Genomic DNA, 20,891 nt, shown 5'->3' on the forward strand with positions numbered 1-20,891 from the left:
GATGAAGGGATAGATTGTTGAGTCAAGCTGCTGAAGGACTTGGGAGAGGAAGCTTTCAACAGCCTGATAGAGATGGTAGACTTGAGGAAGAGGGACTTACTTTGTAAGATCAAGGAAAATTAGCTAGTAATTTTGAACTCTCTGTATGCCAGACAGTTTTACATGTGTAGCTATTACATCTCATAGCTTAGGAAGTAGATCCTGTTATCTTCCTTTCACAGATGAGCAAACTGAGGCACTGGAAGGTTGAGCATCTTTCTTCCCCACAGCTGCACAGGAGTAGCCTGGATTCAAATTTAGGCATTCTGGTTCTAAAACTATAATGCTGTTTTGTTTCTCAGGGTGTGATGTATATTATATTGGTAAATTGTGGTGTACTGTTTGAGCTCACTGAGAAATAGCTGGATGTGGAAGGGGAGTTGACCCCCCTCCCTTTCAGACCAGGCATGCTTACATCAAGTGTTCTCCATAACTTCCTATCTTGGGCCGGCCAGCCTCCTAACTCTGTAACTAGGAGATAGGAAACAGCAAGCTGAAAACCGCAAGCAACTAACACTATTAAAAACATAGGGCCTTAGGAACAGCTAGAAGGTAAACTATTTCCAACAGAGGTTACTATTGTTTATTCCATGAAATAAAAATGCCTGCAGTGGGAAAGAGACGCCAGAAGCTCATTCCTGGGGAGAATGTTCTACCCCGCCTGGAACTCTTGATCAGGGACCAAGTAACTGCAGACTGGCTTTCAGCAGGGCTTTCCCAGGTGGTTTTTGCTGGATGATTATAAGCACCTGATTTGATGATGCTACCTTTCCACTATTATTTTATAATAGGAAGCCTCAACTGAGACGCTCTACTCTTCTGGGAACTTTCCCAAAGGCAAACTGTAGCTGGCTGTCTCAATGGGGCTTCCCAAGTTGATTTCTGCTGGATGTTTTCAGCACCTGATTTGATGCTGATTTCTATCTGCTACTTGATATTCTTTTACTTTTGCTTGCTATATACTTAATAAACTTACTCATGGCTATCATGAATCATTCTCTGGACCACACAGAATACAGGGCTTAGGGATTTGAACCTAGAACCTCAATGGGAAATAAATATCACATGATTTCATCATTACTATTGTCATTGGAATTAATAATGGCTTATCAAGAGAGTATGTTGAATGTGGTGGTGTTTGGGAAACCAGGCAGGAGAATCTCAACTTTAAATCTCAAGTTAGAGGGACTGGAGAGATGGCTCAGCAGTTAAGAACACTGTTCTTGCAGAAGACCCGGGATCGAATCCCAGCACCCACATGGCAGCTAACAACTGTCGGTAACTTCAGTTCCAGGGGCTCCGACAGCCTCTTCTGTCCTCCGCAGGCATTGCATGACATGGGTGTACTTACCTACATGCTGGTAATACATGCATACACATAAAAATATAAAAAACAAATAAATAAAATATTTAAAAAAACAACAACACTGTTCTTGCAGAAGACCAGGGTTTGAATCCCAGCACCCACATGGCAGCTAACAACTGTCTGTAACTCCAGTTCCAGGGGATCTGACGGCCTCTTCTGTCCTCCGTGAGCATTGCAAGACACGGGTGCACTTACCTACATGCAGGCAATACACTCATATGCATAAAATAAAAATAGTAAATAAAATATTTGAAAAAATCTCAAGTTAGAGAATAGAGATTAGGAGTGGTGGAGGGAGAAAGAGGAATGAGAATGTGTTAGCACTGAATCTTTACCTTTAGATCTGAAACTCTTAATTGGGAAGACCTAGCAGGAACTAAATGTTAAGGATGTCACATTGATGGTACCCCCCCCCCCCTTTTTTTTTTTAATACTCGGAAGGTAATGTCAGACACTGGGGTCATGGTCTCACATCATTTGATCCTCACAACAAGCATGTGAGGTTGGTCTTGTTTTTTCTCTTGTAGATGAGGAAACTGAGATTCAGAATGACAAAGTAGCTTATCCCTTTGCTGCACCACTAAGTTCAGGAACCTGGCCTCTAGCCTTCTGTTTTCCAAACAGGGCTTGGACTACCAAACTCAGCTGTCCCCAAGATGAGCTGCTAAGGTTATATTGGGGAATTTTAAAGACATTTAAAGATTATTTTTTTCTGAGACTGAAATAAATTGTAAATGAAAATGTAATCCTTTGACATTTAGTTTTTTTTTTTTTGGTATTATGTTTAAATTGTTACTGCTGTCTCTTTCTTGGGAAAGGTGCCTTATTCAAATATTTCTTACAGCCCTTTGGGAAGTACACTCTATATGTGAGCAGTCCTAAAATGAGCCACTAAATTTGTACATCAACCTAGAATATTCTTACACATTTTGTTATTTATTTTGAAGTAGAGTTTCACTATATAGTCTAGACTGGCCTTGAACTTGAAATCCTTCTGCCTCAGCCTCCCAGGTGTTTGGAATGGAATACAAGGGTATACCATGCAACACCTGGCTTGTTACATATTTTATTAAGAGGGATTTTATTTCCTTTTTAAAAAAATTTTCTTTTGTATTTTCCCATGTAAGTTTTAAATTTCTTGTACAGGGAGAGGTGAATTGTGATTCAGATAGTTAAATTTTCACATAAAAATATTATTGCTTAATAATCCATTATATTGTATTTCTAATTAAATAAGTTTTCTTTAGGAAATATGAAAGAAAATTGATGGAAATGAGAAAAACTTGTGCTATTAAATTATGTCTTTTCTGTTCATTATTAGTGTTGTTTCTATTTGCTGTAGACCTGATGTAGTAGGGCAGAGGTTGTAGGCTTGGTACTAACTGAATCCCGTTTCTCTTTCTTTTCTCTCAATGCTTTTGTTACGTTCAGAGCCTGCAGCTGGTGAAAGAAAAAATGGATCTCCTGCCCTTGCTGAGGCTGTTGCCAGGTAACCAGAGCTGGTTATTATTTAGAGGAATTTAATACTGAGCTATTGGAAAAGAGAAGATGATTTATTGACACATGAAAACACTTGAAATCCAACATATTCAGCAGTGTGTTGAGTTATAGGTTTTCTTAGTAATTTTAGGTCCAGTGGAACTCTTGGCATACTTAAATATTGAGATATCTGGAGGTCTTCCCAGTGTTCACAGGAGTTCCCTTTTTCCTTTTCTGTTGATGACTGAGCTTTTTGGTGAAGAAACAAAGGAGCAAGAGATAGCTCTAGACACATTGTAGTTCTAGATGGGCACTGCCTTAGGACATTTTCTCTCTTGCTTGCCAAATTAAGTTCTAGGTTGAGCTGTTTTTGCTTTGTCATGAATGCTGTAATGCTTTCAGTAAAGTGTGACCTGATACTGTGGTATTAGTGGGGAAGCTTTGCCATCTGGTGGCTGTGAGAGTAGACTTGTTTGAGGCGTGAGATGTCCCAGAATGAACACACCAGCAACAGTTTGTGAAATACAGGTGAGGCTTCTTAAATAAAAAAGGCAGGCACTGTAAGGAAGTAGACTAGATGCAAGACTGCTGCAGGGTGGAGGATGGTCAAGGGAACATGTGCTCTATTTAAAAGTGTGTTCCACCATCACTGGTGGTTGTCATTTATGATATCAAGCTTGCTGGACTGTATAGTGATAGAGTGTTTGCTTAACTTATACAAGATCTTGTATCTAATCCTCAAAACTGCTATAAATAATTTAAGCAATTTTTTAAAAAGAATGCAAGCTTATTGTTGTCAAATCTTTAAAAATTCAAAGAGAAATTTGAATTTTTAAATTTGTTAAAATTTTGTGTTTGCCTACATGTATGTGTGTGTGTACCTGGTACCTGCAGAGACCAGAACAGGGTGGAATTGGGTGAGCCACCATGTGTGTTTTGAGAATGGAACTCTGGTGGTCCTCTGCAAGAGCAGCCAGTGCTCTTGACCACTAGTCATCTCTCCAGCCCCATGAAATTTAGATTTTTTAAAAAAGATAATGTAAAACGTGTCCATGGACTAAATTTGAACCCCTTTTGTTGTGTTTCTGACTGCTCAAAATTTTTTATTTTGCTCTTAGTTATGCTTTAGATTAATCACTGTTAGGCTTTTGTATGTGTTTAATCTTAAAAAATAAGCACCTGGGGGCTGGAGAAATGACTCAGCGGTTAAGAACACTGTTCTTGTAGAAGACCCGGGTTCAAATTCCAGCACCCACATGGCAGCTAACAGCTGTAACTCCAGTTCCAGGGAACTGACAGTCTCCTCTGTTCTCCACGGGCATTGCATGACATGGGTGCACTTACCTACATGCAGGCAATACATACATACACATAAAATAATAATAATAATAATAATAATAATAATAATAAAAAGCACCTGAGGAGGCCTTTCCAATAGAAAACTCTGATTTATAGAAAAGAAAAAACTTGGGCAGTAGGTGGTAGATCATGAAATGAGGTAAAAGTTACAGGTGTTGTTGTGAGTCAAATTGTGTGTGTGTATGTGTGTGTGTGTGAAGGCTGTGCTTAAGGGCCTTTAACCCCAGCACTTGGGAGCCTGAGGTATGTGGATCTCTGTGAGCTCCAGGCTAACCAGGGTGACATAGTGAGACCCTGTATCTCAAAAAATTTTTTTTCAGTTTAATTAAATAAATAAAATCTGTGTTTAAAATCTACACAAAAGTAGAGAGTAGTGCAGTAGACCACCATACTTTAAATGGTCAGGCTTGATTTATAAAAACTTTGAGCATTTCTTCCCCACACTGAATTTTTTGAAGATAACTATTTCAGTGCTATCTCTAAAAGATAAGGATTCTTTTTTTTGGGGGGGGGAGGTCTTTTTGAGACAGGGTTTCTCTGTAGCCCCAGCTGGCCTGGAACTTACTATGTAGACCATGCTGGCCTTGAACTCATTGAGATCCTCTGCCTCCTGAGTGCTGGGATCAAAGGCATGCACAACCACGCCTGGCTAAGATAAAGATACTTTTGAAAATTAACAATGATTCCTTAATGCTATGCAATATTTAGTGTTTAGATTCCTCTGCCTCATAATTCTCTTTTTAGTTAGAAGCAAGAAACCAAAATCTACAAATCATGTCTGATAGATATGTTTAAGTAATTTTTTTTTCAATTTGTGTATGTGTGTGTGTGTGTAAGCCATTTTTTAAATCACTATATTCCTGTTGCTTTTTTTTTTTTTCTCTTGTGAAGTACCTCTTGAGGAACTGGACTGTTTGTCCTGTAGTTGTCTATATTCTGGATTTTTCTCATTATATCCTTATAGTATTTAATGGCATCCTCTCTGTTTTCTCCAGTGACTCTTTACTGAAGGTTTTTCATTGCATTAATTTTGCTCAAGTGTTTTTTTAAAAAATATTGGAGCTGGGTGTGGTGGTGCATGCCTTTAATCCCAGCACTTGGGAGGCAGAGGCAGGTGGATCTCTGTGAGTTTGAGGCCAGCTGGGGCTACTGGGAGACCCTGTTTCAAAAATACACACACACAAAAAAATTTATGTGTATGAGTATTTTGCCTGTATGCATGTATGTGTCCCACATGTGTGTCTAGTGCCCATGGAGGCCAGAAGAGGGCATCAGATCTCCTGAAACTGGAGTTACAGATAGTTGTGAGCCACCATGAGGATGCTGGGAACCTAACCCCCATCCTCTACAAGAGCAACAAGGAGGGGCTGGAGAGTTGCCTCAGTGGTTAAGAACACTGACTGTTCTTGCAGAAGACCCAGGTTCGAATCCCAGCACCCACATGGCAGCTAACAGCTGTCCATAACTCCAGTTCCAGGGGATCCGACAGTCTCTTCTGTCCTCCGCAGGCATTGCACAACACAGGTGTGCTCACCTACATATAGGCAATACATGCGTACACATAAAATAAAAATAATAAATTAATCCAAAAAAAAAAAAAGAGCAACAAGGGCTCTTAACCTCTAGTCCCTCATTGTGTTCATTTGAAACATGTATCAAGAGTTGACCTTTTGGTATAAGGGGTTTGAAGTTTGGGATGTAGGAAAGGATTCCCTCTGTGCCTAAAAGGATGCCCTTCAGAGGTACTTTTCCTTTTGAAACTAACACAATACATTGCTTTAATATATTACTTTAGTCCTCAGAAGACCATGTCTGTGTTGAGCTGTATCTGTGAAGCCCAGCAAGAGAATGAGGCTCAAAGTGAGGATGCCCGCACTGCACCCATTAGGTAAACATTATTTTCCTACTATTTAGGGGTTGTACTGATTCATTAATTAGTTGATATATTGCTCTATGTTGTTTTGCCCAAACTGGCCTCAAGTTTCTGGTTCAGGCAATACTCTTTACTCAGGTGCATGCTACTGTACCAGACACTGAGCGTTTTTTTGTTGTGTTTGAGAGATGGTCTCATGTAGTCCTGGCTGGCCTGGAACTTGCTTTGTTGACTAGGCTGTCCTCGGAATTCACATAAATCTGCCCTCTTGGCCTCCCAAGTGCTGGAATTACAAGGTTTGTACCACCAGGCCCAGGTTGAGAGCTCCAGCTGGCCTGGAACTTACTATGAAGACCAGGCTGGCCTTGATCTCACAGAGATTGCCTGGTTCTGCCTCCTGAGTACTAAGATTAAAGGCACTGAGTTTATTTTTTATTTATTATTATTTGTGTGTATATGTGTATATTGCCTGTGTGTATGTAAGTGCATCTGTGTTGTGCAGTGCCCATGAAGGTCAGAAGATAGCGTTGAATTCCCCTGGAACTGGAATTATGGATGGTTATTAGCTGCCATGTGAGTGCTGGGAATTGAACCTGGGTCCTCTGCAAGAGGAAAAACAAAACAAAATGAATTCCAAATGTTTATTTGGACTATTAAGGCACATTGTTTGGAATATATAATTCTTCATTTAGTACAGAGAAATAAGTAATGGCAATTAGTGGCTTGTACTTAGTATTTTCATTAGTTAGTATCTTGCATTTCTGGAATTCAGTGATTTTTGCAATTAGCTAATGTAATACTAATAGGTTTATTCCTAATAGTGATATTAGTGGCTTAAATTGTGTGTGTGTGTGTGTGTGTGTGTGTGTGTGCGTGCATGAATGTGATGTTTGTGATTTTTTTTCATGTGTGTACATGAAGGTGTATGTGTGGTTGCATGCATGCATGTATGCCAGGTGTATTCCTCAGTTACTCTTCACTTTTTGTTTTTTTGAGACAGTGTCTTTGTAGCTTCAGCTGGCCTTGAACTCACTGTATAGACCAGGCTGGCATCACTCTCATAGAGATTCACCTGCCTTTGTCTCCCTGAGTGCTAGGATTAAAAACTTGTGCCACTGTGCCTGGCTCCACCTATTTTTTTTCGTTAGGAGCTCTCACTGGACCTGGAGATCACAGATTGACTAGGTTGGTTGACCGGTGACTGCCCCCATTTCTCCAGCACTGGAGTTACAGACATGGGCTGCTACACCTAGGTTTTATGTTGGTGCTAGAGATCAGAACTCAGACCCTCATGTTTGGTATTTTACCAGCTGAGCCCTCTTTCCAGCCCCCTAATAGCATCATTTCTATATTCCTTTTTGGTTTTGAAATAGGATCTCATGTAGCTCAGGCTGTCTTTGAACTTGATATTGTTGAGAATGACCCTAAATTCCTGATCCTTATACCTCTGCCTCCTTAGGCCTGGGATATAGGCATAAGCTACCATGCCTAGCTCTGTGTTCTTTATTGACAGAAATGGTTAGAAGAAAAATGTCAGTGCTGTTATTTGGGCATTCTGATAGATTATGTATGCACTTTAAAGTATTCTTGGGACTCTTGGCAAGATAGTAAGGGCATCAGAGCCTTTATCATGTCTTAAAAGTTTGCAGGGTGAAATAATACTTTGTGTGTTGCTAAAAGTGGCATAGAAACAATCCAGCTATTGATAAATTCTATCACTGTATCCTTTTTTATTTGAGCATCTTAAAATAGAGGAGGCAGCATATTGCAACCTTTGTAGAACAGGACATGGGAAACTAGCTGAATTCTAGTTGTTCCATAGATCTACACTCAGAACTAAATGGTTAGAGGTTGGTTAAGTAAGCTGGGTATGGTGGTTCTCACCTATAATCTCAGCATTCAGAAGGCTGAAACAACAGGATCAAGAATTCAAGGCCAGCAGCTAGATACATGGCTCAGCAGTTAAGAGCATTGACTACTCTTGCAGAGGACCTGAGTTTGGTTCTCAGCACCCACATGACAGCTAACAACTGTCTGTAACTCTATTTCCAGGGGAGATAGAAGCTTTTCTCTGACCTCCTCGGGTGTTGCACAACATGGGTATACTTACATGCAAGCAATACACTCATATACACAAAATAAAAATAATAAATTATTTTTTTAAAAAAGAGTTGAAGGCCAACCTTTACTACATAGTGATTTTGAGGCCAGCCTGGGCTACATGAGATCCTATCTCACAAAACAAAAAAGTTGGTTAAATATGAAGATTAATTCTTTCATGTATCACTTTGAATTAATTTTTGCTATTTTAAGCTAAAATTTTCTTAGTTTCTAAATCTTGATATATAATCTAGAGTAGAATTGTGGAGCTGAAACTAATAAAGAAATGTATTGGGCTGAGGAGATGACTCAGTGGTTAAAGTGCTTGCTACACAAACCTGAGGACCAGAATTTGTTGGTATTGAGACTGGAAAGTAACCACGGACACAGTAGTTATTTCAAAGATAGCAGAGGGCTCAGCATCTTGAGGGCAAGAGACCTGTGTGCCCTTTTGCTTTTCCTTTTATTGGCCTTGCAAAACAATTACAGCATGAGAAGCAGAAGAACAGTAAGTGATTACTCAAGGACACAAACATTTTTCCCAGCTACTATCTAGGTACAAAGTCCTGCTATGGCTACTGACTATCTTCAAGGACATTCTGGGTTTTAGAATAACAAGCTCAAGATGAAGGTTGTGTTGGTCAGTGTGATGGCCAACACCTCTACACAGTACCTTGTATGCATTCTTGGCATTCCTACAAGTTGCTTGTAACCTTCCAGCTTGTCCAGTTAACTCTGTTGCCCAATCTCTTCTCTTTATCTATTTGGTTCCCTTCAAGAGTTGAGATTCCCAGAAACCCACCTAAATGGTATGTGGCTGTGGCAGCCCACCTGTAATTCCAGCATTGAGGGGTGGAAACGGAATTTCTAGAGAAGTTGGCTAGCAAGACTAGCCCTATTAGTGAGCTCTGGATTTGACCGAAGGACTCTGCCTCAATGAATAAAGTAAAAGAGCAGTAGAGGAGGGTTTCCTGCAGCAACTTCAGGCCTCCACATGTGCATGTGCACATGCATCCACATCTCTGTACACACAGGAGAAAAGATACATATACATACATCTGTAACCCTCCTCCATTTGAAAAATAAAGAGATGTGGTACCCTCGCACCCCCATACTGGGACTCCAACCCAGGGTCTCACACATACTAGGTAAGTTTTCTATAATTGTATCATCTGTACCCCTGTGTAATTTTGTAGACAATTACTTTTCTTCTACAACTTTTCTGGTGCTAAAGATTACCTTCTCTCTCCCTCCCTCTCTCTCTTCGTCCCTCCCTCCCCCCCACATTTATTGGAGGGGATGGTGCATATCATGGCACTCTTGTGGAGATCAGAGGATGAGTTGGTCTCTCCTTCCACCATGTATATTCCAGGGATCGAGCTCAGGTTGTTGGGCTTGGGAGCAAGCACTTTTATCCTCTTTCTAATTTCTTGAATTAGTATGTATCTTTATGGTACATTTTTCTCATTGATTTATAAACTTCATAGGATTGGAGCAACAGTTTTTATAGTACATGTTGTAATTAAAGCTTCAATGTTTTTTCCCTACCATTGTGTGTTGGTCTTAATTACAAATCTTGTTAACCAAAACAAAGCATTTAAAAAAAAAATATTTTATGTGTATGAGTGTATTGCCTGCATGTATGTAAGTGTACCCATGTTGTTCAATGCCTGCGGAGGTCAGAAGAAGGTGTCAGATCCCCTGGAACTGGAGTTGCAGATGGTTGTTAGCCACCATGTGGGTGCTGGGAACGGAACCTGGGACCTCTGCAATAGCAGCCAATGCCTTTAACCACTGAGCCATCTTTCCAGTCCCAACAAAGCACTTTTTTTTCCCCCCTTGTTTTTGAGACAGGGTCTCCTTATAGCCCCAGCTGTCCTGGAACTCACTATGTAGACCAGGCTGGCCTCAAACTCACAAAGATCCACCTGCCTCTGCCTCCCAAGTGGTGAGATTAAATTCGTGTGCCACCACGCCCAGCCCCAACAAAACACTTTTAACATGAATCTTTTGATTATTTTAACAGAAGAATGATAAATGCCAAAATTCTGATGTTTGGTAGGACTCTGCTGATATTGCCAATGTTACATTGAGTCACTTTTGGTTTCTTTAAAGAAGCAACAATTCTGATTAACTCTACAGAGGCAGAGGGGGAAAGCAGGCTTAATATTTATCTCTTGAGGAAAAAAAGTCCAAAATAAAACAGAAATTTGCTTTAGGAAAAAAATTCTTCTGAGGTTCTATGCTGATTAAATAGTTTCTGAGCTGTCTTAGTTTCTTTGACTGCAATAACAAGCAACAGAAGTTTACTTCTTTTAGAAAATACTTAATATTTAAAAAATATTTATTTTTATTTTATGTGTATGAGTGTATTGCCTGCATGTATGTGAGTGCACCTGTGTCGTGCAATGCTGCGGAGGTCAGAAGAGGGCTTCAGATTCCCCCGGAACTGGAGTTAAGGATGGTTGGTTTGTAGCCACCATGTAGGTGCTGGGGATTGAACCTGGGTCCTCTGCAAGAGCAGCCAGTGCTCTTAACCGCTGAGCAATCTCTCCAGCCCCGAAAATATTTAATATTTAAAAAAATTATTTTATGTGTATAAGTATATTGCCTGCATGTATATAAATGCACCCATGTTGTGCAGTGTCCATGCAGGCCAGAAGGCATCAGATCCGCTGGAACTGGAGTTACAGATGGTTGTTAACTGCTGTGTGGGTGCTGGGAATTGAAGCTTCAAGAACAGCCAGTGCTCTTAAGTGCTGAGCCATTTCTATGACATAGTTTAAGCCCCTTATCATACTTAATAATCTTCAGTGATGTGTCTCAGTTTATGCTTTAAAACATGATACCCAGCTCTGAAATAATATTCCAGATGTTCTGACATGGTCAGTTCAGAATGGAAATTTTATTTATTTATTTATTTATTTATTTATTTATTTATTATTTTTTTGGTTTTGGTTTTGGTTTCAGAAAGGGTCTCAGCCCAGGTGGACCTGGAGCTCACCAAATAGTTTAGACTGGCCTTGAATTTGCAGCAGTTGACCTGCCTCAAGCCTCTTGAGGACTAGGATTACAGATGTGAGCCATCACGATTGGTGATTTATTTTACCTTAATTCTGGCTGTTTACATGTGAGGTAGCCAAATAATGCATTGGTCTGTTTACTTTATCTCTGAGTAGATTTTTGTACTTTATTTATTCAGAGAATATTCATTCTTTTGATCAAAGTACACATATTAAGGAGCTGGAGAGATGGCTCATCTGGCAGATTTGCTGATCTGGCAGAGGACCTGAGTTTGCTTCCCAGCACCCACAAGGTGGGCTTACAACCACTTGCAACTCAAGTTCTGGGAGACCCAACACCCTCTTCTGGCCTCGGCAGGCTCCTGCATGCACCTGGTATACAAAATTCATGCAGGCTCACATACACATAAATTTTTAAAAAATCTTAAAGTACAAGTATTAAACTTTAAGTATTAAGCTTTGTTAATGTTATGTGTTTCAAATTTAAAGGTAAATAAGACAGATTTGTGTGTAACCTGCTTACTTGGAGCTAACCTGGGTCTTTTTATTCTACAGTTATTAAAAACACTTAAAACCTCCAGTCACCTCAGAAACTGTGGTATTTGGTATAGGAAGCATTCAGCCAGTATTTATTGAATAGAAAACTGATGCCCAAATGGAAAAACTAATGAAAAGACAGGGGCTGTATATCTTGAGAATTGTCTTCAAGTTATTCTGAGATGTTTAAGGCATAGATATGCCCAGTGGTGACACTGAGGAATTGGACACATACTGCAATCACCAGATGGTCTTTTGAGCCAGAAACCCAGACTCTTACCAGCAACTTTCTCCTTCGAAGATTGGATTTCTTCTTCTAAAATTATTGCTCAGGAGAAGACAGATAGCTTGTATAGTGGTAAGAGTCAGTAAGGAATGTTAGAACCATTAAGACCAAATGATGTGGCTAGAGAGATGGCTCAGTGGTTAAGAACACTGACTACTCTGGCAAAGGACCTGGGTTTGATTCCCAGCACCCATATGGTGGCTAACAACTGTCCATAACTCCAGTTCTAGAAGATCCAGCGCCCTCTTCTGACTGCCTTGGACATTGCATGACACAGGTGCACACATGTAGGCAATACACTCATATACATAAAATTAAAAAATGAAAGTAGGGGAAAATGGCGGCTTCGGCTGAATGCGGTGCTTCGGGCGGCGGAGGCAGCACGGAGGAGGCTTTTATGACCTTCTATTGCGAGGTGAAACAAATAGAGAAGAGAGACTCAGTTCTAACATCCAAAAATCAGATTGAAAGGTTGACCTGTCCTGGTTCCTCTTACTTTAATTTGAACCCATTTGAGGTTCTTCAGATAGATCCTGAAGTGACAGACTAGGAAATAAAAAAGAGGTTTCGGCAGTTGTCTATATTGGTGCATCCTGACAAAAATCAAGATGATGCTGACAGAGCACAGAAGGCTTTTGAAGCTGTGGACAAAGCTTACAAGTTGCTACTGGATCAGGAACAAAAGAAGAGGGCCCTGGATGTAATTCAGGCAGGAAAAGAATACGTGGAACACACTGTTAAAGAGTGGAAAAAAACAATTAAAGAAGGAAGGAAAGCCTACCAATGTAGAGGAGGATGACCCCAAACTGTTCAAGCAAGCAGTGTACAAACAGACCATGAAGCTCTTTGCTGAGCTGGAAATTAAAAGGAAAGAGAAAGAAGCCAAAGAAATGCATGAAAGAAAGCGACAGAGGGAAGAGGAGATTGAAGCTCAAGAGAAAGCCAAACGAGAGAGGGAGTGGCAGAAGAACTTCGAGGAAAGTCGAGATGGTCGAGTGGACAGTTGGAGAAATTTCCAAGCAAATACTAAAGGGAAGAAGGAGAAGAAGAACCGGACCTTTCTGAGACAACCAAAAGTAAAATGGAGCAGCGTGAGTGACCGGCAGGGTCACAGCCCGAAGCTTCCCAGCTGTCCCCTCCTGCTTCAAAGGACTCATTCGTTCCTCCCACTTCACCCGACATAGAGTAGCATTTGCTTTTTAGTCCATTTTGTTTTCAATACAATTTAATATCAGAGTAATTCTTTTGTACATTGAAAGGAGGGGCTTGGTTTAACCTTCCCCTGGTCCCTACCCATAGAACCACCAGGATGGGAAGGTGCCAACCCTGTTGCCGCCTTCCCTTCCCACAGTCTGTAACTTAATGTTTTGTACTTCACTGAATTGTGATGGTTAGAAATGTCATGTATGGTTTGTGAAAATCATCCAGTTAAATGTCTTGCTTACAAAAAAAAAAAAAAAGAAAGTATTTTTTAAAAAAGACCAAACGAGACATCATGACATACTTTTCTGAGTAGACCACTAAGCTGCCTTGCATTATATGTGACTTCAGTAATGACTTTTCATCTTATTGACCTTATTTTATTGTGTCAGATTTCAGAGTTCACTTAGTCCATTTTTAATTGCTAATAATAATACCACAGACTAGTTAAACTATGAAGAAAAGAGGTTTATTTTGATTCAGGGTTGTTTGAAGATTGAGGGGCTGTGTCTGGTGATGGTTTATTTAATGTTGGAATCCTAAGGCATTGCATGGCATGATGTCATAATAAAGAATGTGTGCTAGTTCTGATCGGTGTTTCTTAAAAAGCTACCAGTGTGTACCTTACCCAGATGGCCTTGTCTAGTCTTAATTATTTCTCAAGGCCCAGCTCTAAAATGCCATGTTGGATTTAGTTTTGCCCTCTTAATACCTCATTATAGTGGGGATTAAATTAATTTTATTATTTTATATTTTGGGCAGCCTCTCTACTTAGCCTAGGTTGGCCTTGTGCTCATGATCCTCATCCTCCTGAGTGCCGAGATTATAGATATGCTTTCCCACATCTGCACAGGATAGATTTTAACATGAGTTTCATAAGGAAAAGCCATATTCAAACTCTAACATGGAATTTATGTTTCATTTTCAGGGGGAACTTACACCATTTTCCAAGTATTCAAGATGAGGAGAAAGAAAAATTGGACGATAACCAAATGATCAGGCAGAGTGAACAGCTTGTGAGACCTATAGGACCTGTCAAAGATGGTGTTCCTTCTGAGGGCTCTGCTGCTGCTGCTGCTGCTGTTTCCCAGCAGAGGGCTGCACAGGGGCCATTTAGCTCCCAAGGAGAAGCAATGGAGATAGACCTGCCAGAAGGCCAGAAGGAAGGGTGGAATGCTAATCAGGAAAAGCCTACTAAGGTCTTGCTTGAAAGGCCCACCCAGAGTAATATAGGAATCCAGACTGTGGAACATTCCCTGTGTGCCCCAGAAACTGTTTCAGCAGCAACACAAACTGTAAAGAATGTGTGTGAGCAGGGGACCAGTACAGTGGACCAGACCTCTGGAAAACAAGATGCCACAGTACAGACTGAGAGGGGGAGTGGTGAGAAACCAGTCAGTGCTCCTGCAGATGATACTGAGTCCCTCCACAGCCAGGTGGGAACATAGGTGCTTCAGAGGCCCAGTTATGGACACACTGGATTGAATCTCAGAGAATTTAAGTTGTGGCACTTCAAACTATACCTCTTTCTTTTTTTAAAACTTTATTATTATTGTTCTCTGTACGTTTTGTATGTCGAGGTCGGAGGACAACCACAGGTATTTGTCATTTTTGTTTTGAGACAGGACCTGTCATTGGCCTGAATCTTCTCCATGTAGGCCAGGGTAGCTGGCCCCTGAGCTTCTGGAGATTCACTTGTCTCCTCTTACCTCACCATTGCTGGGATTATATGTGTGTGTCACTGTACCCAGTTTTAATGTTGGTTTTTGGGATCTGAACTCAAGTTCTTATGCTTGTGAGGCAAGCACTTTACTGAGCCATCTCTCCAGTTCTAATAACTGGTTTTTGTTTCTTAAAAGATTTCATTCAAGTGTATGAATGCTTTGTCTGCGTATGTGTTAAGTGCATTACATGTGTACCTGGTACCCAAGGAGGTCGGAAGAATGCATGGGTCCCCTGGAACTGGAGTTAACAGATGAGTGTTAGCCACCATGTAGGTACTGGGAACTGAGCCAGGGTCCTCTTGCAAGAGTAACCAGTGCTCTTAACTGCTGAGCCATCTGTTCAGCCTCTCTAATGACTTTTTTTTTTTTTAATTTTTGTTTGTTTGTTTGTGTATATGAATGTATTTCTTGCATGTATGTAAGTGCACCTATATTTTGCAATGCCCGGGGATGTCAGAAGAGAGCATCGGATTCCCCTGGAACTGGAGTTACAGATGGTTATTAACCACCATGTGGTGTTCTGCAAGAACAGCCAGTGCTTTTAACTGCTGAGCCATCTCTCCTTAATAGTATTGTATAATTCTATTTTTTAAAAGACAGAAGCAGTTTATTCAGGATATGGTGAAAATTACTTGGTTCTATAATGAATAGTCTTTTAGAGAAAGTGGCATAGTGCTAGAGTTTGTTAAGTAGTAGGCCTTTATTGGAAAACAAAGCCAGAATCTTTTTTTAGGTCTGAACAAACTGTCAATTCAACACTTGCATTAAGAGACTTTGTTTTTGATCTGAGACAGGGTCTACCTGTGGCCCTGAACTCACAGAGAGTTGGCCTTGAACTCACAGAGATCTGCCCGCCTCTGCCTCCCTGGGGCTGGGACTAAAGGTGTGTGCCACCATGCGCAGCCTGAGACATGTATTTTTCACAATACTGTTTTGTATGGCAATATGTTGGGTATCAGTCTGTTCAAGTAATCAAACTACATTGAATAGAGCCATAAACAAAAAAAGCAGTAGTGATTTACTTTAATTGTAAGCTTTTCCCTCTGATGCATAGGTTCTCTTTGCAATTGTTTGAACAGTGTAATGCAATCTTTTTTTAATTGAATTTTTACAAAATTCATACAACTTTTTTTGATCATATTTAGACTCCCTCTTCTATCTGTATCTGTCTTATAGCCCCCCCCCCCCGATTTTATTTACTTTGTCGTGTATATTAAGGCCCACTGAGTCAACTTTGTGTCTCCAAATGTCCTTTGGTGTTTGTCCAACCACTGGAGCCTGGCTAACCTCTCTAGTGTCACACTCAACAGACTGTCCCTCTCCCAGTAGCAATAGTTCCTAAGTTAAGTCTGGGACTTAACTTCCCCCATTTCTATGTTTGTCTGGCTTGAGCTTGCATGGGTCGTTGCATGCTGTTACCATTGCTGTAAAAAGCCACTCTCATATCATGTTGTTTACATTCATTCTGCCTCCATTTATCATCTTCCTTTCTAACCATCATAATTAAGTACCTCTCCCTAGGTCTGTTTGAGTGTGTCTCTAGCACCTCAGATAAGAGAAAGAAGCAGGAGGACAGTATAGCACTGTACTGGGATCTGAAAGAACAGTGACAGGGGTGACAAGAAGGGCCTGGAATGACTAGGGACTGCAGCAGAGAGACAGCCTAGAGATAATAGGACTGATGCAGATGAGGTTCCTGGGGTAAATTGAGTAAGTAAGGGAATAAGGTGTGGTTGTGAATATCTTACAGTGGCTAATATGCCTTTCCAGTTCTCTGATAGATCATTCTTAGGAACTTCCCAGGAAGTTTTCAGTGGTGTGCCTCTTGTTGCCATTGTCTAGATTATTTTGTAAAATAGAGTTCCTAATTTATTGAACACCTTATGCTATGCCATCATTGTGTTTCAGACCCAACCTGTGGGATTGATATCATTATTATTCCCACAGAGACCAAACTGAAGACAGATTTAGTATAATAAATTACCCAAAATTTTGTCATCAGTAGTGACAGAACTGGAATTTAAGTTAAGCATATCTGAGTCAGTTTAATTTTGAAACATGGGCTGTTTAGTCTTTTGCTGTTTATCTGTGCCTCTCTCCAAGAGTTCCAAAATTTTGTTTACATTTGTCTTTTACAGTAATAGTCTCTGAGAGCTAATATTGAAAAATCCTTTGGGCTAGGCGTGGTGGCACACGCCTTTAATCCCAGCACTCGGGAGGCAGAGGCAGGTGGATCTCTGTGAGTTCAAGGCTACCATGGTCTACATAGTGAGTTCCAGGACAGCTGGGGCTACAGAGAGACCCTGTCTCAGAAAGACCAAAAAAAAAAAAAAAAAAATCCTTTGGAACTGGAGAGAAAGCCTATGGTTAATAGCACTGGCTGCTCTTGCAGAGTACCCAGATTTGATTCCCTGCACCCACATGGCAGCTTACAACTGTTCTTAGCTCTGGTTCCAGGAGATATATTGCCCTCTTCTGGCCCCCACAGGCATTGCACATGTTGGTACATTTACATACATGTAGGCAAACATTCATATGCACAAAATAAAAATAAGTAAAAAAAAATTTAAAAATAAGTAAAAAAAGTTTTAAAATCCTTTGAGATTTAGGGGCCATAGCATATCTCAGACCCTCTTTTACTTATTTATTTTCATAATCTTTAAAATGTTTCTATTCTGTGACATAGTAATTTGGTTTCTCTGCTTTTGTAGAAAAAGTCAAATTTGATCTTAAATATAAGAGTCAAGGGGAACCACTAGACTTTTTTCCTTTGCCTCTTCATGTTCTCTGTAAAATGGGAACTAATCTCTCCCTGTATCTGATGGTGATGATAGATGGCAATAAGAGTGAGTGGCTAAGGCCCAGGTTTTGGAGTCATCACTGCTACATGAAGATGCTGTGAGGATTAAGAGATAAAGCACTTAGCACTGCATCTGGACATCTGAATGCTCTAAATACATGGGTGACTCCTGCTACCTGTTGATTATTATGGTGGTTATTACTATGACCACTGTTGATAAACTACTACAGTGCCATACAGAATGAAAGAATACATTAAGAACTAGTTTCCGGGGCTGGAGAGATGGCTCAGCAGTTAAAGAGCACTGATTGCTCATGCGGAGGACCTAGGTTCTGTTCCCAGCACCCACATGGTGGTTAATAACTGTTTGAAACTCCAGTTCCAGGTGATGTGAGACCCTCTTCTGACCTCCTTGGGCATTGCATGACATGGGTGCACTTACATACATGCAAGCAATACAGTTATACATATAAAAATAATAAATTAAAAAAATTATTAAAAAGAACTAGTTTAAGTTCTGAACAAATTTGCATTTAGAGTTTTCAGCAGGTACTGTGTACCTGTTACCCATACATTGTTCACTAAATGTTTGTTTAATGAAAGAGGCTTATTTTTGTTGGAGTAATTTCATGAGCAGTTGTTACAAAATGTAGGGTTTTATTCTAACTGGTCTTTATGGTAAACTATATAAATTTTTGGTTTTTTTTTTTTTTTTTTTTTTTGAGACCAGGCTGGCCATAATCTCACAGAGATCTGCCTGCTTCTGCTTTTTGAGTGCTAGAATTAAAGGCATATACCACCATCCCCAACCATATATAAAATCTTAATTTGCTAATATTTCTGCATACTATGTACTATGGTAACTTTTTTTTGTATGTCAGGTGCTGGTCTCAAACTTGCTGTATAGTTTAGAGGAGCCTTGAATTTCTGGTTCTCCCTCTACCTTCCAAGTATTGCAACTATCGATGTGCATCATCATGCCCAGCTTTCTAGCTTAACCATTAGCTAAAATCTATTTCTTAGAATAGATTAAGAGTTTCATATTTGGGACTGGAGAAATGACTCAGCAGTTAAGAGCACTAGCTGCTCTTGCAGAGGGCCCAGGTTTGATTCCCAGTACTCACATGGCAGCTAACAATTGTCTGTAACTCCCGTTCCAGGGGATCCAACGCCCTCTTCTGTCCTCCACAGACATTGCATGACACAGGTGCATTTACACACATGCAGGCAGTACATTCATACACATAAAATGTAAAAAATAATAAAAATTTTTAAAAAGTTTCATATTTAACCTAAGGAGAAATCAATGTAATTTTTTATAAATAAATTGGTTTTCACTTACTGATTAACAAATGTTGATTTTGGTCTTACCTAAGGATTAAAGAGTGCCTTCTTTTTGGTAAAGAGCTGTTGGACATGCCATCATCAGAATTAAGATTAGCTGGGTGTGATGGTGCATACTTATACTCCCAGCACTTTGGAGGGTGAGAGAGGAGGAGCTGAGTTAGAGAGGCCAACTTGGGGTACATAGTTGAGTTGAAGACCAGTTTGAACTATACAGTGAAACCTTGTTTCAAAAAAAAGTGTGAGGGTCTGCAGAGATGGCTCAGCAGTTAAGAGCACTGGCTGCTCTTGCAGAGGACCCAGGTTTGAATTCCAGCAGCTACATGGTAGCTAACAACCATCTGTAACTCCAGCTCCAGAGGATCTAGTGCCCTCTTCTGACCACTACAGGCATTGCATAACACAGGTGCACTTACATACATGCAGGCAATATACTTATACACATAAAATAAAAACATTTTTTAAAGTGAAAATTAGAGTAATTACAATCTAAAAGTAATGTGTTAGGTATTATGATTTAGCTTTAGTGTTAGATAATTTCAGGTGAAGTCAGGCTGACACAGACTTCTCCCAGCCTCTTCCTTAGTCTTATCTGTAGATAAATAGAAAATTTTATCATATCAGAGCCAAGAGTCTTGGAACAGTGCTCATCATGAAGAAAGTATTTGTGATTCTGAGAGTTTACTGTAAGACCCATGGTTGCATTCTGGATTCTGTTTGTTCATTTTTGTTTTTAACTTTGTTCTATATCTTCTCTCATAGGGAGAAGAAGAATTTGATATGCCCCAGCCTCCACATGGCCATGTCTTGCATCGCCACATGAGAACCATTCGGGAAGTACGTACCCTTGTCACCCGTGTCATCACAGATGTGTATTATGTGGATGGAACAGAAGTAGAAAGAAAAGTAACTGAGGTAATAACTTGGGTCTGTGTAGCAGACAGAAAAATCACTTTTGTTTTCTATCTTCCTCTCCTTCTCTCTTTCTCTTTTCCTGTACCACTAGGCACTAACACTGTTGTTGTTGTTTTAATTAAAAGAGACACAAAACTGGGGTAGAAGAGAGAGGTCCTGCGTTTTTTGTTTTCCTCAACCATGGGCTTGGGGGTTAACTTTGGTTAGCCCCATCATTTCTGTTAAAAGCAGAATGATAGATTTCTATTAATTTCTCTCAAAGATTTTACATATTATTTTAAACTGTGGAAATGTAAATGAAATCTAGAGGTCCCTGTTTGGTGCATGCCCTTCCTGTTCTCATGTATTTCATGTCTACTCATTGCATTCTTGCAACGGACCAGCCCAGACCGGGGCAGTTCAGTCCAATGGGAACAGGGTCGTCGAGAGGGTGGACAAGGAGTCGGCGAGTGACAAACAGACGCAAAAGGAGCTTGATGAAAGTCTGAGTGTAATTTTCACAGTTGCAAGGCTTGAAATATATACAGCAAAGATTACAAAAAAACGCAGAACAGTCATGCTAAGATTCACAGTTCCAGAGGTGAAAGTAAAACATAATTTTGCCAACATATCTCTCTATCTTATCAACCTGACACTAGACAGTAAATTCCTATTTTTCTGTGTTTGTTTTTCATTTTTACTGTCAGCCTTTCTCACACACTTAAGATTCTGCTCGGCTTTGTAATCCCAAGTCAAGATGGCCTTGATTCATTAAGCACCCCATTAAGCACTTCCAACACCAGTGGTGCCAGGTTGTTACTTTTTAAACGATCTGATAACATTCCTTGCTTGTTTGTAGTGGGCCAT

General features: G+C 40.1%; 1 protein-coding gene and 1 pseudogene across 2 annotated transcripts in view; both read left to right on the forward strand.

Moving 5' to 3' along the window:
- Tp53bp1 (tumor protein p53 binding protein 1) overlaps window positions 1-20,891 on the forward strand; it is a 96,861-nt gene that overhangs the window by 54,697 nt on the left and 21,273 nt on the right. For both annotated transcript variants that reach the window (XM_008822327.2, XM_017795389.2), the window contains exons 15-18: window positions 2,837-2,894; window positions 6,039-6,131; window positions 14,191-14,698; window positions 19,893-20,045. In XM_008822327.2, coding sequence (XP_008820549.1) covers window positions 2,837-2,894; window positions 6,039-6,131; window positions 14,191-14,698; window positions 19,893-20,045 — 812 coding nt within the window. The remainder of the gene's footprint in view (window positions 1-2,836; window positions 2,895-6,038; window positions 6,132-14,190; window positions 14,699-19,892; window positions 20,046-20,891) is intronic.
- Window positions 12,375-13,817, forward strand: LOC103725081 (annotated as a pseudogene).

Source organism: Nannospalax galili, unplaced genomic scaffold, assembly GCF_000622305.1.
Source record: "Nannospalax galili isolate Female #2095 unplaced genomic scaffold, S.galili_v1.0 scaffold1909, whole genome shotgun sequence".
Taxonomy (NCBI): Eukaryota; Metazoa; Chordata; class Mammalia; order Rodentia; family Spalacidae; genus Nannospalax; species Nannospalax galili.